Below are 18,015 nucleotides of genomic sequence, written 5' to 3'. Positions count from 1 at the left end.
ATAAACCATCTTGTTAGTCTTTAAAGTGCTACATTGTCCTGCATTTTGCTTCACCTTTTAGGACTAATTTCTACTTGGTCATGAAACAAACAAAACCTTCAATAGGCTCAGGCACAAGCTTGCAGGCCAGATGACTCCCGGTGACAAGTGTTGGAATATGTAACGGCGTGGTACGGGCAGACAATGCTTCTACTGAGTCATACCTTTGCTTTGAGTTTTCTTTTCCTGCTTGCTTGGGATAGACAGAACACAGCTGTACCCAAGATGTGACTTTTAATGAATGGCCTGTGTGTTAGCAGTGCTATCTTTCCTATCCCTTATCCTCTGTGAACTATACAGTCAGAGTCACATCTCCTGTACCCGTTGTATGCTGATGATGCCAGGAGTGTTGTGATGTGAAACTTGCTGATCTCAGCTCAAAAGCTGTGAAGACTAAACAGGGGCGGGTATAATTATATCCATTACATGGTTATGATTATGCATTGTATGGGTGTTCTCTCTGCTAAATTAAGGCCTCCAGAGTGAGGGAATTACTAAATGTATTTGCAGACTAAGATAAAAAGGTGTAACTTGATTAAATTTGTTGCTCACTCGCTTCCCAGGTAGGCAGGATCCAAGATAGAATGAGTATCAGCAATCAAAGTGCCCTGTGACCCCATCTGCCTCTGGGTAACCTGTTTCTTTCTAACAACAGGTTCATAGATTCCAAGGGAGCATTGTGATCATCTTGCCTGTAATACACAGGCCTGAGAATTTCCTCAAAATTATTACTAGGGCAGATCTTTTAGAGAAACTTACAAACTTGATTTGCAGGAAGAATCCGCCCTGACCCTGGCTAAATTGTTCCAATGATTAATTGCTCTCAATGTTTAAACATGAGCTTTCGTGGGTAACACTCACTTCATCAGATGAGTTGGAGTGGAAATAACAGAATCCAAGAGACATAGAACAGCAAAAGAACTAGTTATCAGGAGTTTAAATATGTTTAAATATTTCCGAGGGGTCGCCGAGTTAGTCTGTCACTGGAAAAACTTGAAAAACAACCAATAGTCTGGTAGCACCTTAACAACTAACAAAACATGTAAATGGTGTCATGAGCTTTTGTGGGTACAACCCTTACTTTAAGTTGTAGACATTGGATTGTATTACACCATGGCATGCTAGGCTGAAAAGACAGTTATGTACCTTCATAACAATTGTTCTTCCAGATGTGTTGCTCATGTCCATTCCATGTGGGTGTACAGGCAGCGTATGCACACCTACATGGAATGGACATGAGCAATCACTTGAAGAAGAAAAGCCCATTATTAATTTTGGTTCTCCCTAATATTATTAAATATTTGTTCACGACATAGGTACTTATAGACTATTCTCTTCAATCCTTCCAGTCAAAGGCAGGGGCCCAAGCAGAGAGAGGTGCATCCTGGAGGTGAATGCCTGGCTACGAAGATGATGTCACCAAAAGGGCTTTGGCTTCTTTGACCATGAGAGGCTGCTCTATGCTAAGCAGAGATGGGGTCCACCTATCAAGCAAGAGGAAGCGAGTATTTGGATGCAGACTGATCTCTTTGCCTCTGTCACTCGTTCTTGCGATTCTCTTCTGAACCCTTTTTCAGGGTATCAGCAGTCATCTTTAATCATGGACAGCAGGACTAGACATAGAATTTCAGCAGCAGTCACAGCAGTGCCAAAGACAGAGGTAAAATGACTTCTCTACTTCTCCTTAAGATGCCCATGGTTATGATCCCAGGATCACATTGGGTCTTCTGACCACGGGGTCACCACTGTGATTTCACGCGTAGCTAATTATCCTTTCATGCCTCAGATCTTGCTCCGAGTCATTGAGCATCTCAAAATTGTCCCCTTCTTGTAAGCACTGCCTACATGTGTTCCTAGATGGGGATAACTGAGTAGCTGTTTTTGAACAAGTATTAGTTTCTTTGACCCGGTTTAGCACCCAATCCAGATTGGCCGGGATCAGTGACCTCTCCTATTCATTACTTATGATCCCATTTGTTTTGGTAGCATTTGCAAACTTCATCAATATCCAGGAATGCGACGGGTGAACAGCTGAGTTGGTGACACATGGCTCTGCTTACCCTTGCCAGCTAACTTCTGTAACTTACATCTCAGATAAAGCTGGGTGTCTTAAAAAAAAAAAAGTTGTACAAAAAAGGGGGATAACAGAGTTGCAGGTCCATAACACTAAATACCAAGGCCCTTATACCTGTCATGACCATTCTGTTGAGCTCAAAAAAACAGCACAGCATGGCTATGTTTCTATGGGGGAAATCTGGCTTGTTTCCCAAATAGGAATTGAATCATGGATCAAACTTATGCTCCATGTTCTCCCATGTTCTCCAACCATGACAGGCTCAGGGGCTGCAGCACATGATGTAAGAAACTCCATATGGGTATGACTACATAGCAACGTTATTTCAAAATAACTAACATCATTTTGAAATAACTTAGTTCGCATCTACACAGCAGGCAGTTATTTTGAAATAATGTCGAAACACTGTCAAGCTGGAGGAATTCTTACTCCGACTCTTTTAACCCTCATTGTACAAGGAGAAAGGGTGCGTTGTACAAGGAGAATGGTACACTGCACCATTATTTCGAGATTACTAGCGTTATTTCAAAATAACGGCTGGCTTATTCTGAAATCTGTAAACCTCATTCCACGAGGAATAACACCTAATTTGAAATAAGGGGTGTGTAGACGTTCCAAGTATCAGAGGGGTAGCCGTGTTAGTCTGAATCTGCAAAAGCGGCGAGGAGTCCTGTGGCACCTTATAGACTAACTGAAGTGTTGGAGCATAAGCTTTCGTGGGCAAAGACCCACTTCGTCAGATGCATGTAGTGGAAATTTCCAGAGACAGGTATAACTATGCAGGCCAGAATCAGGCTGGAGATGACGAGGTGGATCCAATCAGGAGAGATAAGGCCCACGTAGACATTCCACTGCTATTTCGAAACAGTCTGTCCCTGGTGAGGAGCTAAGTGAGGGTATGTCTACGCTACAAAGTTAGTTCGAACTAACGGACGTTAGTTCGAACTAACTTTAATAGGCGCTACACTAGCGCTCCGCTAGTTCAAACTTAATTCGAACTAACGGAGCGCTTAGTTCGAACTAGGTAAACCTCATTCCACGAGGATTAAGCCTAGTTCGAACTTACTAGTTCGAATTAAGGGCTGTGTAGACCCTTAATTCGAACTAGTGGGAGGCTAGCCCTCCCCAGGTTTTCCTGGTGGCCACTCTGACCAACACCAGGGAAACTCGTCTGCCCCCCTCCAGGCCCCGGACCTCTTAAAGGGGCACGGGCTGGCTACGGTGCCTGTGCCAGGTGCAAGCCTGCCAGCACACAGCCAGCAGACCCTGCACCTGGCACGGCTCGAGCCACCCACTCGATGCCCCCCAGCCCTCCCCCTCTTCCCGGGACCAGGCTGGCGGCTCCCGGGAGCCTGCCCAGGACCGCAGGAGTTGGGCACCCGCCTGGGCTAGTGCAGACATCGTGGACCTCGTCCACGACCTCCGCACTAGGCACAGGAAAGTGGCCGGCTAGGTCAGGAGAGCTGCCAGCCTGGCCACCCAGGACCAGGTTTGCATGAAAATCAAGGTGGTCCACTGAGACCCCCAACCCTGAGCTTACAATGGCCGTCCTGGGTCAGACCAAAGGTCTATCTAGCCCAGTAGCCTGTCTGCCGACAGCGGCCAACCCTAGGGACCCTGGAGGGCATGGACCGAAGACAGTGGCCAAGCCATTTGTCTCGTGCCATCCCTCTCCAGCCTTCCACAAACCTTGGGCAGGGACACCACTCCTACCCCCTGGCTAATACCACTCCATGGACCCAGCCTCCATGACTTGATCTCACTTCCCTTTAAACTGTGTTCTAGTTCTAGCCTTCACAGCCTCCTGCAGCAAGGGGTTCCACAGGTTGACTCTTTGCTTTGTGAAGAAGAACTTTCTATTACTAGTTTGAAGCCTGCTACCCATTCCTTTCCTTTGGTGTCCTCTAGTCCTTCTTTATGGGAACTAATGAAGAACTTTTCTGTATGCACCCTCTCTACCCAACTCCTGCTTTTAGAGACCTCTATCCTATCCCCCCTCCGTCTCCTGTTTTCTAAGCTGAAAAGTCCCAGTCTCTTTAGCCTCTCTTCATATGGGACCTGTTCCCAAACCCTGATCATTTTAGTTGCCCTCCCCTCTCCCAGCCTCTCTCTTCCCCTCTCCCACCTCCTTTTCCCAGTCTCCCCCAGTTTTGTTCAATAAAGACAGATTCCATTTTTGAACACAATTGTCCTTTATTTTGTACATCAAGAAAAGGGGCTAGGGAAGGGTAAGTGGAAGGAGGTGAGGTCGGAATGGGGTACGAGCCCCTGATGGGGAGGACTGGGCTGGCTCTCCGGGCTTCTGGGGGTGGAAGCTCTCCTGCAGCCCCCCAATTGCCCCCTCTCCCCAGATGGCAGCCTGCGGCAAGTGCAGCCGGGCAGATGGCCGAGTGCTGTGATGTGCCCAGTGTGGGTACTCCGGGCACTCCAAGCCAGGACTGCTTTGCAAGCAGGGCACCCCTGAGAACTGTCTGTCCGGGGTGGGGGTCGGGACCCTTTAAGCGCAGCCCTCGGCTAGCCTGAGACAGCATCTCCACGCTCTAAGTCCTAACCTGATGCCCTGCCGGCACTGCTTCCGGCCATCCTTAAGCACGGTTCAGGGTCCACTTAATGTGGACATGCTAGTTCGAATTAGCAAAACGCTAATTCGAACTAGTTTTTTAGTCTAGATCCGTTAGTTCGAATTAGCGCTGTAGTGTAGACATACCCTTATTCTTCCTGGGTCTCTACATAGAGATAGCACATCTACATTAGGGAAGCCTTCCTCGGACTAATTTTGAGGCTTCCCTGCAGTGTAGATGTGCTACTTCAAAATAGGCTATTTCGGAATAACTATTCCAGCATAGCTTATTTCAAAATCACTGCACAATGTAGACATACCCAAAGGGAAGTCGGAGGAAGAGTGCTCTGTTTCAAAGTAAGTGCTTTGTAGACGCTCCCAATTTTGAAATAAGCTATTTCAAAGTAAGCTACGCCACTGACATAGCTCAATTTGTGTATCTTATTTCAAATTAAGCCATGCTGTGTAGACGCACCCTATGAGAATAGGAGGAATGACCCTAATGCCTAACAGTTAAAGATTGGCTTGTGCCCTGAAACAAGTGGGCGGGTAGGCTTTGCAAAATATTTATTTGGCAGTAACCATTCTCATTGGGTTGTCCCACTATGCATAAAAACGTTCAAACGCTGGTTGAGTCTCACTTGGCTGCAAACTCCTCTTCTGGCAATGAGTTCCGCAGTCTAATAAAGCCTTGAGGGTGTGTCTATACTACAGTTTTTTTTTTTTAAAAGTGCTGGTGCGTACCATCACAAAAACCACTCTGTTCTTTTGATTTACTGTAAATTAACTTCCGCTAAAATGCGCTTGAGGTGTGGATGCTCTGCGGGTTTTTGCGCAAAAACGGCCATTTTCACGCAAACCCCCATGTAGTGTAAATGCAGCCTTTGTGTAGACTTCTCTGGACTTGACTATGAGCTAAATAATAGGGTATCATCTGTAAATGTTTCCACCTCACTGCTCACCCCCTTCCTAGGTGGATAATAACTAGAAAAGATTTCCCTAATGTCTGTTATTCAATGTGTAACGCCCTTCTCCCCCTTCACAGATATCATGAGCCTTTCTGAATCTGATCAACACGTTGACAGCCAAATGGCAATTTTCAACATCACCCCATATGATCCTTCAACATTCTTCCTCACTGGTGTCCCCGGCCTGGAAACTGCTCACATCTGGATTTCCATCCCTTTCTCTATGTGCTACATTATCGGCCTGCTGGGAAATTGCACAATTCTCTTTGTGGTCGGCAAAGAGCAGACCCTGCACAAGCCCATGTACTTGCTCCTCTGTATGCTGGCGCTCATAGAAATTGGCACATCTACCTCCGTTGTGCCGAAGGCCCTCTGCATATTTTGGTTCAATTTGAAAGGCATTACTGTGGGTGGCTGCCTCACCCAGATGTTTTTTCATCACGCTGGTTCTATGACACACTCATCCGTCCTCGTGATAATGGCTTTCGATCGCTACGTGGCCATCTGTAACCCTCTGAGATACGCCACCATCCTCAGCACCCCACGGATAGCTAAGCTTGGACTGGTAGGTGTGACAAGAGCTGTTGTCTTCATTTTGCCCCTCCCCCTGCTCCTGAGCAGGCAACCATTCTGTGCCAACCGCTTTATCCCGCATACGTATTGTGACCACATGGCTGTGGCAAAGATGTCGTGTGCAGAGATCGCAGTGAACAGGACCTACGGCTTGGTGATAGCATTTGTAATCCTGGGGTTGGATCTAATGCTCATTGTACTGTCCTATACTCTGATCATCAGGGCTGTCCTCAGAATCTCCTCCAGGAAAGCCCACCAGAAAGCCCTCAACACCTGCACCGCCCACATCTGTGTCATGCTCGTGTCTTATCCTCCTGGTCTCTTTTCCACTCTGGTACACCGGTTCGGTCAGGGCATCTCTCCTCATATACACATCATCTTGGCCAACCTCTATTTCCTCTTCCCCCCTATGCTTAACCCTATTGTTTATGGGGTCAAAAACAAAGAGCTTCGTGAGAAAGTGGGCAAATACACCAGGAGAATATGGGTTAAACTTGCATGATAAGAGGAGAAAAGACTAGTTCCTCATTATCAATGGTGTTTGCTCCTGTTAACATGCTAGTGTTAAAACAAAATGGAGACAGGATGTGTGTGAAGATGTCAAAATGGAACCCGGGTGATTGACAGGGACAGTTGCCACCAAAAGACTATACACTCAGCACTAAAGCTTTGAGCATGTCAGTAATCCTGTGTACCAGGTACAAACTTTTTGCACACGTCACCCTGCATGTTGCACACAGGACTCTGATAAAGTTCCCGCCTTTGAACTTATAAATAACCTGACCTGGGAGAGGATCGGGTCGACAGTTTTCCAGTACAACAAGAAAGAGAGATACACTGGCTTGGGATACCATGGCGAAGGCTGGGACCATCTCCGTTTTTCCAGACCTGCTCTTCTCCTACTGCCGCCAGGGCGCTCTGATCCACGGTTGTGGCGTATGCCCAACATTGTGAATCAGCAGCTACCTCTCCCACTGCATCGGACGTGAACGCTGCAAGTCCTGTTTGGTTTAGCAATCTACGTGAATAGCTTTGTACGGTGTCGCGAAGGCGCATGCTTCTTCAAAAGACTGAACTGTTCAAAGTCACCTCATTTACCACCAGGGATGCCTCAGTGTTCTTCCCTCTCGGCTATCGAAACCACGAGATAGTAGGTCCAGAGCTGGTTCCAGACCATAGGACATCTGAGCCAATATGGTATCCAACTGTTAGCTCATGGTTTAATCTGTACTGTCTTCTTCATATATCAACGGGGTTGGGATTGTTATTGTTGGATCATTTGTATGGTATAGTTCTGTCCATTATGCTTCATAATATATTGATTAAATTTACTGCTGTGTCTGTGCTTATTCACAGACTAAAACAAATCTGCCGGTGATAGATACGGTAGGGTCCGGGGAGAACGCACTTCTGAACCAAAGGCATGATTCCATCCAATCAGATCAGGCTCTAAATTAACTCAGTCAGTGCACCTTTGGCTAACACTCCCTATTTGGCTGAGCTCAGCATCATGATTTAGCGATTTATGAGTCAGAGTGGAAGACTAGTTAAACATGAGTCACCAGTGTGATGCTGTTGCAAAAATAGCGAACATGATTCTGGGATGAATTAACAGGAGTGTTGTGAGCAAGACATGAGAAGTCATTCTTCAGCTCCACTGTGCGCTGGTTAGGCCTCAGTTAGGGTATGTCTAGACTACAGGGTTTTGTTGACAGAAGTTTTGTCAACAGATACTGTCGACAAAGCTTCTGTCGACAAAGAGCGTCTAGACTACATCCAGTTCTGTCGACAAAATAAGCCACTTTGTCAACATAACAGTGTGGCCGCAAAGGACAGTGTAGATGCAATAATGCCTTCTATCGACAGAACTCTGTCGATAAAAGGCGTTATTCCTCGTAGAATGAGGTTTACATACGTCGACAAAACTGCTGAGTTTTGTCGACGTTATGTTGACATAACTCAAAGGCAGTGTGGATGCAGGTATAGTTTTGTGGACAAAAGTCAACTTTTGTAGACATACCCTTTGAGTACTGTGTCCTGTTCTAGGCACCACATTTCAAGAAAGACGTGAAGAAATTGGAGAAGGTCCAAAGAAGAGCAACAAAATGATTAAAGTTCTAGAGAACATGACTTATAAGGAAGACTGAAAGAACGGGGCTTGTTTAGTTTGGATAAGAGAAGACTGAGAGGGGACATGGTAGCAGTTTTCAAGTATCTATAAGGGTGTTATAAGTATCTATAAGGGACCTTTCAGTTTAGAAAAGAGGAGACTGAGGGGAGGATATGATAGAGGTCTATAAAATCATGAGTGGTGTGGAGACGGCCGATAAAGACAAGTTATTTATTAGTTCCCATAATAGAAGAACTAGAGGACACCAAATGAAATTAATGGGTAGCAGGTTTAAAACTAATAAAAGAAAGTTCTTCACACAGCATGTAGTCAACCTATGGAACTCCTTGCCAGAGGAGGCTGTGAGGGCTAGGACTATAACAGAGTTTAAAGAGAAGCTAGATAATTTCATGGAGGTTAGGTCCATAAAAGGCTATTAGCCAGGGGATAAAATGGTGTCTCTGGCCTCTGTTTGTCAGAGGCTGGAGAGAGATGGCAGGAGACTAATTGCTTGGTCATTGTCTTCGGTCCATCCTCTCTGGGGCACCTAGTGCTGGCCACTGTCGGCAGACAGGATACTGGGCTAGATGGGCCTTTGGTCTGACCCAGTACGGCCGTTCTTATGTTACAAGGAGGAGAGATAAACATTGTTCTCCTTGGCCTCTGAGGATAGGACAAGAAGCAATGGGCTTAAATTGCAGCAAGGTTGGACATTGGGAAAAATGGGTTGTTAAACACTAGAATAAATTTCCTAGGGAGGCTGTGGAATCTCCATCACTGGAGATATTTAAGAGCAGGTTAGACAGACACCTGTCAGGGATGATCTAGACCAATGGTCTCCAACCTTTTTAAGCACAAGATCACTTTTTGAATTTAAGTGCAATCGAAGCCCCAAGTGCCCCCAAGTCCCTGTGCACTACATCCTCCCTCCCCCATCCTCCTTCACTTTCACCAGGCTGGGGCTGAGGGTTGGGGTGCACACTCCGGTCTTGGATTAAGGCAGTGGTCTCCAAACTTTTTAAGCATGAGATCACTTTTTGAATTTAAGTGCAATACAAGATCTACCTCAAACTCAAATACCCTTTTCCCTGCCTTCTTTCAGACCCCGCCCCCTTCTCACTCCATCCTTCCTCCCCCACTTTCACCAGGCAGGGGCAGAGGGTTGGGGTGCAGGCTCTGATCTTGGATTAAGGGATTTAGTGTGCAAGAGGGGCTCTGAGCTGAACTTGGGGCAAGCAGTTGGGGTGCCCAAGGAGGTTCTAGGTGGGAGCTCTGGGAGGGCATTTGGTGCTCAGGGCTAGGGCTAGGGCAGGGGTTTGATGTGCAGGAGGAGGTTTATGACTGGGGTAGGAGTTCGGAATGTGGGCTCCAGTTGGTTCCTACAGACAATGTTTCACCCTCCTCTGGACTCCTCAGTGCACACAGGACATTGCAGACCTAGAGGGTTCACGGAATAATGAAGGGCCTAGGGAGACTGTGATGTGAAGGGCTATTGAAGAGACTGGGTTTGTTCCCCTACAAAGGACATGAATGAGACAGGAGAGGAGAGAAGCCTACACATCACTGTCTGGTAGGGAGCAGATGGAGAATGGGGTCTCCCTGTCTCGTAACACAAGAGCAAGAGGAGTTTTGATGAAATTGAAACATGGAAAATGCAAAACAGTAAAACAATGCTCCCTTCATTCAGTGCCTAATTGGAGTGAGGGCCTCATTGCCAGAAATGGTCGATGAGGCCATGAGCCAAGCAAGAATCAGGAAGGACTTACATGGATAGTGAGACTCTTTGGTTACCATGGTTACAGCTAAATAATTATTTTGGAAAGCCAATGTGCCCGTATGTGTCAGGACATGAGCTCCTCCCTTGCTTTTCGGCTTTAGAGTGACACCGTGGAATGAGGTGTAACAGTTAACTCGAATTAAGGACTTAGTTCGAGTGAACGTTTGACTGCCGCGTGTAGCCGTGAGCAGTTAGTTTGGACTACAGGGATTTAAAAATGGCTCCCGGACGGGAAGATGCAAATAAAGCTTGGGATATTTAAATCCCGGGCTTCAATTGCAACTTCGAATGCCTACATTAGCATCCCTAGTTCGAACTAGGGGGCTAGTGTAGACATACCCTGGGTTCTCTTTCTGCACTGGACAATTCCCTAACCCCACTGATCACTATGTTAACTCAATGACATACAATTGACTAAACGGCAATGGTAAGAAAAAGAAAGAACTAATGGAAAAGATTAAAGGAAGCAAGGAACCTGTCCTGTGGGCATGGGATATAGCACAAACACCCATTTCTGAGATGGAAGGAATCCTACAATCACAGAACACTAGAACTGGAAGGGACCTCGAGAGGTCATCGAGTCCAGTCCTCTGCCCTCACGGCAGGACCAAGCACCACCTAGACCATGGAAAGGTCACAATCTGCTCCTCTCACATCCCAGCCCTCCCTCCCAGTCACTTGGCTGCAGATCATGCGTCTGCTCTGGTGGTTTCTGTTCTCCCTCAGGGTCTACATGGCAAGAGCCTTCTTCCCAGCATCTGCTCTCCCACAATATCCCTGTCTACCCCATCTGCATCCCGCCTGAAAGGCCCTCCAGTCGGGTAACGCCTCCCTGCAGTCGGCCCTCTGCCCGCAGACCCACCTAGCTCTCCCGAGCCTCTCCTCAGACTCAGATACCATGGTACTTGTGGAATGACTCAGCTCAGAACTGCCCCAGTTTCTGGCTTTCATGAATTCCAGCGGCAGCTCCCCATCTTAGTCTCAGCACCGCTTCTCCATCTCCAGCCTGGCTCAGGCTCGGGGTTGGGTCTCTGGCTCATACCCAACTCCAACTTCTGTAGATCTGGCCTCTTTGGTTCAGGGGTTCCCAGATTTCTACTACAATAGCTCAAAGACACTTGAAAATTAACCTAACAGTAGCCCCATCTGTTTCTGAAACAAAATATTTTTTATTACCGCAGTAACCCAAAATGTAAGTATTGGAAAAAACAAAAGTATAATTATTACGTTATTTATTTCTAATTCCATTCAGTGATGGTACTGAATGTTGTATTTTGTGTGGAATTATTCTAGCTGGTTATTCTTAGTCTCTGAGGCTGTGTCCAGACTCAGGTTTTTTTTCCGAAAAAAGTAGCCTTTTTTCGAAAAAAACTTCACCTGTGTCTAGACTGCAGCCGCGTTCTTTCGAAATTAAATCGAAAGAACGCGGCTTTTCTTTCGACGGCGGTAAACCTCATGGCACGAGGAAGAACGCCTTTTTCGACGGAGATCCGTCGAAAGTAAGTGAGTGTGGACGTGGGGAGGCCATTTTTTCGAAAATATTGGCCTCCAGGAAGAAGCCCTGGTGGACAATCTGGGGCATGGGTTGCATGTCTCTGGTTCCTGTCTGCAGCCATTTCTTAAAGGGACAGGCACCCTCACAGCCACTTGTTGCAGCAAAGGAGCCAGAGCACACGGCTACTTAGGTGCAGCATGTCCCAGCCCCAAGACCCTCCTGGCCCTTCCAGAGAGCCTTCTGGGGACCCAGCCAGGGGCTCCAAACGCCGGGCACCATCATGATCTGGGCCAGAGCTCAAGACCCTTCTGGAGCTCTGGGGAGAGCAGGAGGCCTTACAAGCCCTCAAAAGCAGGTGGCGAAATGCCGACATTTATGGCCGCATGGCAGAGGCCCTGGCCCAGAAGGGACACTACCCCCGCACCCAGGACCAGGTGCGCTCCAAAGTTAAAGAGCTGCGCCAAGGAGATGTCAAGGCCAGGGAGGAGAGCTCCCATTCTGGTGCAGCCCCCTACTACTGCCCTTACTACAGTGAGCTGGACCAGATCCTGGGTGGTGGTGGTGAAGCACGCACACCACGGCGTTTCGTCCAGTCAGGCTTGGCAGACCCTGTGGTGGACGCGCCAGAGCAGGACCCAGAGCACTCAGGAGACGGGGACATGGTGCCAGAGGAGGACAGTGAGGAGACGGCGACCCTCACCCTGGAGCCAGACACCCAGACCCCAGAGGCCTCCCAGGTGTCATCTGGCGCAGGAGATGAAGCAGCAGGTGAGTGCAGTGAGGTTGTGTAACACCGGGGGGGGGGGGGGGGTAGGTGGGTGCACAGTGGGTGATGCACAAGGGAAACCTGTCATGCTCAGGCTGATGCCCAGGTCACACACGGTGTTACCTTCAGAATGTCTGATTCCCCTGTCTCAAGGAGAGGGCATGCCCTTTTGGACAGCTGTTGCACACATGACTGATTGTGATAGAAATGTAGCCGTGTTACTCTGATCTGAGGAAGTGGGTCTGGCCCACGAAAGCTCATCCCCTAATAAACCATCCTGTTAGTATTTTAAGTGCTACAGAGTCCAGTTTTTTAGGACTGATTGTGTCTTCTTCTTTTCCTCCACAGCCGGACCAGCCGTGGAAGAGGGCCGCAGCACCCCAGCCCCACCTCCACCTCCACCTCCATCTCGGGGACATGGGAGCCGCAGACACAGGCGTGTGTATGCGGACATCCTGAGGCAGCATGTGGAGGCCGTGCAGGAGCTCAACTCCATCCTGAGAGAGAGGGCGGAGGCAGAGGATCGGTGGCATGACCGGCTGATGGAGGAGCTGGTCCAGCAGCGCACGTCCCTGACTGCCACTCTCAGGGAGGTCTGCGGCTTGCCTGCTCCTGTGCCTGGTCCTGCTCGTCCAGCACCCCATGACCCCGCCCCACCAAACCCCCCTTCCACAACAGCATCCCTTTCCCCCCTTGGACCTCCCTCTCCCCCAGCCTCCCCAGTTCCCCAGCCCCTCTCTCCCCCTGGCCCTCCTCTCCCCCAGGCCTCCCCGTCCCAAGAGCACCCTATCCAGCCAACCGACAGGTGCACCACCCGATCCCGTGGCCATGATGGACCCCGAACACGAGGCCCAGGCAGGAGACTGCGATCAGGCAAGCACCGTGCAACCTGATCCCCTTCCCCCCTCCAGGTTTCAAGTCCCCTTCCCCCCTCCAGGTTTCAAGCACCCCCATCACCCCAGTTAAATGACAAAGAAAGTGTTCAACAAAATGTTTATTGTACATAGTTTTTTCTACATCAAAAATGAACAAAAGCTTTTTTATGTTTGCAACAGTTATACTATTTTTTGAGTGATATTTAAAAAAATAAAACAGAACTTATTATTTTGAGACAAACCGTGGTGTTAATGATTTCTCCAAACAGGGTCAGGAGATGGGTTGTGGAGGGAAGCTTCTTTTGGGCCAGGGCCCAGTCCCCAGGCAGAAGCCCCTCAGTAGAGTCAGTGGCCTCCACTTGAGAATTGCTCCCGTAGGGCCTCCCGTATGCAAACAGCAGACCGGTGAGCCTGGCGGATGGCAGCTGTCCGGGGCTGGGCAAAGTGCCTCTCCTGGCCATCAGCACCTGTACCCCACCCTGGTAGGAAGGCCTCCCCTTTCCTCTCCACCAGGTTATGGAGAACGCAACACACAGCCACCACCTCCGGGATGTTGCTCTCCCCCATGTCTAGCCGTGTGAGTAAGCACCGGAATCTGCCTTTTAAACGTCCGAACGCACATTCCACCTGGTTGCGAGCCCGGTTAAGGTGAGCATTAAACTGCTCCTTGCTCGCATCCAGCTGGCCGGTGTAGGGCTTCATCAGCCACGGCATCAGGGGGTAGGCCGCATCAGCCACTATGCACACCGGCATGTGCACATCCCCAACTGCAAAGTCGTGATGCGGGAAAAATGTTCCTGCCTGAAGCCTCCGGTAGAGGTACGAGTTCCTGAAGATGCGGGCATCATGTGCCCGCCCTGACCACCCAACACAAATGTCAGAAAACTGGCCACGATGGTCGACCAGGGCCTGGAGGACCACAGAAAAGTAGCCCTTTCTGTTAATGAATTGGGCTGCTCGATGGGGCGGTGCACAGATTGCAATGTGTGTCCCATCGAGCGCTCCTCCACAATTCGGGAAGCCAAGGGCAGCAAAGCCGGCCATGACGCTGTCCAGATCCGGTAGACAGATGAGCCTGTTGAGCAGCTCCGAATTGATGGCCCTCACCACCTGCAGAACGAGACAGACAACAAAATGTTAGAAGGGGTGCCTTATCACCCACCTTCCCTCTCAAACACCCCGGGAATCCCCTCCTCAGAACCCCCCCCCCCAACAATTCAGGGTGAGTGGAGGAGCTCCCTCCCACTCACACTCCACTTTGCCCTTCCTGACAGTCTCCCTTCCCCCCACCCCAAACTGTGACTGTCCCCTGACAATGACTTACCTCCATCAGGATGGATCCAACAGTAGACCTGTCCACTCCAAATTGGTGTCCCACGGAGCGGTAGCTGTCGGGGGTTGCCAGCTTCCAGAGGGCAATGGCGACCCTCTTTTCCAGGGGGATAGCGGGCCGCAGGTGGGTGTCTTGCCGTTGCAGAGCAGGGGTAAGCCAGGTACACAGCTCCTGGAAAGTGGTCTTTCGCATCCGGAAGTTGCGTAGCCACTCTTGGTCATCCCAGAGCTCCATCATGAGCCGGTCCCACCAGTCAGAGCTGGTGTCAAGCCTCCAAACACGCCTGTCCACAAAGAAGTTTGGAGGCAAGGGCAGTGTGGCTGCTTGACAGACGATCCCTTCGTACCTCTGGTCTGGGTCCAGATGGGGAAGGAGCCTCATGACTGTGTCATGCAGATGCAGCAACACTTGCAGTATGATGGCGTGGGGCCATCGCCTGCCCAGGGGCAGCTCTGGCTCCATGCCAAAAAAATGGGTCTAAAACAGAAAAACCTCCAAACAAAAAACCTGCTGGGGTGTCCCAGGAAGCTGAGCACTCCAAACCAGCACTGCAATGCCTTGCTTACCTCCTAGAGGGACAGCAAAGGCAGCTGCAGGAGCAGAGCAACGGGTGTTCAGGAGTGTCCCTTTCACCACGCCGCGTCTCTGCAAAGGGCAGGCAGGCAGCAGCACCCGGAAGGAAATGCTGCCCCCATGCCCTGGCAGAAGCGGTTCCGGGTGGCTTTTAATTTCGAAAGAGCGTCCATCAGTCAGGACGCTCTTTTTCGAAAAAGCGGATCGATTTTCCGATCCGCGTATTGTAGTCTAGACGCGCTCTTTCGAAAGAGGCTCTTTCGAAAGTATCTTTCGAAAGAGGCTTGCAGTCTAGACATAGCCTGAAAGGCAACATGTCATTCTCACTGTCTTTATCATGATAATATACTTCTGCGGCTGGCCATGCATATCTGCAGTGAGAAATATAATCATTACTTTGGTGGATTAAAACTATCCACCACCTATTTTCTTTTGTTGAAAACACGTCCTAACAAGAAAAAAATATTTTTGTAAAGTTCTTCTTGTACCCTGTTGCACAATTTTTCTTTGTTCTTTTTTTATCAATTTTATTTGACAGAGCAGTCTTTCCACAGCAGCCTTACTGAAAGTAAGCAACAGCAATACAAATTCAAATAAAGAAAATTCACTAAAATCTATGTCTTCCGCTGCATCTGTGTTTACAAGAACTTGAACCCTAAACAGTTTTACTTGGCTGTCCCATTAGGAGTCCAGTGAGCTATAGGCAAAACTTTCCTGTGCTGCTTCAGCTGTGCAAATTCTCTACAAAACACCGGCAAACATGAGACATCAGTCAATCCGGACCATGAAGGGTCAAGCACAGTAGGACTTAGTACTTCAAGCGATTCAATCATCTGTATATCCGGTGGCATTCGCTGCTTCATCTGGTTCCCAAACTCCAAGACGAAAACTCAACAGCTTTTGATGCCATCAACGGTCAGAATGCTTAGTGTATATTTTGATAGTTCCACCTGAAAAGCAACTCTAGAATCAGCTGCGTAGAAAGTGCTAATTTATTTCACTCCAAGACAATGTTGCAGTTTAACACAACAGGCTGGTTCTTAAAAAAACATGGATTCATCATTCTCAGCAACAGGCTTTGGTAGAATGTCTTCAAATCCTGCAGCAGCTTTCCTGTATTAGCACTATCCGATGGAAACATTTAGTTTTTTTCTCCAGTCTTCCTGACGGATTGGACATAGAAACATCACGTAAATCTGGCGCTCTGTTCATACCATAGAGAAGGTCAACTTTGTGCCTTGTGGTGTCTTTTTTTGGCTGTGAATATGTGAAAGAGGAACTTTGGTTCATCAAGCTGATCAAGAACCCTGTTCACAAAGAGTCTAGTGGTCTGGGAGACAAGGAAAGGCCAACTGACAGGAAGTTGGGGGCTGATGAATGATGCAGAAAGTGCTTTAGATGATGGTGAAAGAGAGGGAACTGAGCAATAGAGAGACCAGTGCTTGGTGATGGAATGATAGAAGGTTAGGAGTGAGGAACATCGCAGAGTGGGAACTGTCCCAATGCTGTGACACAGCACAATTGATGGCGAAAGACGTAGTCTATCCATCTCATTTCACTTGGGTTTAAAGTCATTTGCCACAGGCGATCATCTTCTACAGATGTATTTTCCCACTTGGTCAGAAAGCTCTTTGGTTTTGACCCCATAAATGATGGGATTGAACATGGGGGGAAAAAGGAAATAGAGGTTGGCCAAGGTGATGTGAACATGGGGAGCGATGCCCTGACCGAACCGGTGTGCCAGGTTGGAGAAGAGGAAAGGAGTGTAAGACGTCAGCATCACACAGACGTGGGTTGTGCAGGTGTTGAGGGCTTTCTGGTGGGCTTTCCTGGAGGGGATTCTGAGGACGGCCCGGATGATCAGAACGTATGACAGGCCAATGAGTGTCAGGTCTAACCCAATGACTAGAAAAGCTATCACCAAGCCATACGTCCTGTTGATTGTGAAGTCCCCACACGACATCTTTGCTACAGCCATGTGGTCACAGTACGTATGGGGGATGATACGGTTGTCACAGAACGGCAGCCTGCTCAGGAGCAGGGGCATGGGCAGAATGTAGAGAACCGCTCTTATCAAACCCACCAGCCCTAGCTTTGCTATTCGTGTGTTGGTGAGGATGGTGGCATATCTCAGAGGGTCACATATGGCAACGTAGCGATCAAAGGCCATTGTCACGAGGACGGCTGAGTGCATCACAGAAACTGCATGAAGGAAGAACGTCTGGGTGAGGCAGCCACCTAGAGTCACGCCTTTCCAGTTGAACCAAAATATACACAGGGCCTTTGGCACGACAGAGGTAGACATACCCATGTCTGTGAGCGCCAGCATGCAGATCAGCAGGTACATTGGCTTGTGCAGGGTCTGCTCTTTGCCTACCACAAACAGAACTGTGAAATTACCCAGCAGGCCCAAAATGTAGAAGGTAGAGAAAGGGATGGAAATCCAGACGTGGGCCGCTTCCAGGCCAGGGATGCCCATCAGGATGAATGATGGAGAGTCAGAGGGGGTGAGGTTAAAGTCTGTCATGAGGTGACTGATTCATGAATCTGGCTCAAAAATGCTCAGGGTGCCTGCGAAGGGAGAAAAGCACACTGAGGAGAGGTTACACATTTTATAACAAGTAATATGATAAAATACTTCACTGACATTCCCAATCTAGAAAGCAGGAGAAGTAACACGGCTACATTTGAAGACAACATTGAATGTATTAGGTCATACTCAAGTTGAGAGACGTCATCACAGGGAGCTAACCAAGGTGAATGGGCAGCATGAGGACAGATGAGCTTTGATGTTAATAACTGCAACGAGTTTGCCTAATGGTGGGTATGACAGGAATTGCACAAAAAGCTTGACCTCAGGATAGGAATCTGG

General features: G+C 48.6%; 2 protein-coding genes across 2 annotated transcripts; one reads left to right on the top strand and one right to left on the bottom strand.

The window, feature by feature from the left end:
• Window positions 1–5,762: 5,762 nt before the first annotated feature.
• On the top strand, window positions 5,763–6,716 carry LOC142829200 (olfactory receptor 52P1-like). The gene has a single exon (XM_075927948.1). It carries the CDS (start codon window positions 5,763–5,765, stop codon window positions 6,714–6,716), a length of 954 nt encoding a protein of 317 aa, XP_075784063.1.
• A 10,015-nt stretch (window positions 6,717–16,731) lies between these two features.
• Window positions 16,732–17,670, bottom strand: LOC102446102 (olfactory receptor 52P1-like). Its single transcript, XM_006116671.3, has one exon. The coding sequence runs from the start codon at window positions 17,668–17,670 to the stop codon at window positions 16,732–16,734; it is 939 nt and encodes a 312-aa protein (XP_006116733.2).
• Window positions 17,671–18,015: the final 345 nt, after the last annotated feature.

The sequence above is a fragment of the Pelodiscus sinensis genome, chromosome 1, assembly GCF_049634645.1.
Source record: "Pelodiscus sinensis isolate JC-2024 chromosome 1, ASM4963464v1, whole genome shotgun sequence".
Taxonomy (NCBI): domain Eukaryota; kingdom Metazoa; phylum Chordata; order Testudines; family Trionychidae; genus Pelodiscus; species Pelodiscus sinensis.
The sequence above is the reverse complement of the archived record's forward strand: the minus strand, read 5'-3'. Positions and strand labels throughout refer to the sequence as shown.

Bases quoted from the DNA above. Each gene is read 5' to 3' on its own strand.
- LOC142829200 (XM_075927948.1), top strand. From the start codon at position 5,763: ATGGCAATTTTCAACATCACCCCATATGATCCTTCAACATTCTTCCTC.
- LOC102446102 (XM_006116671.3), bottom strand. From the start codon at position 17,670: ATGACAGACTTTAACCTCACCCCCTCTGACTCTCCATCATTCATCCTG.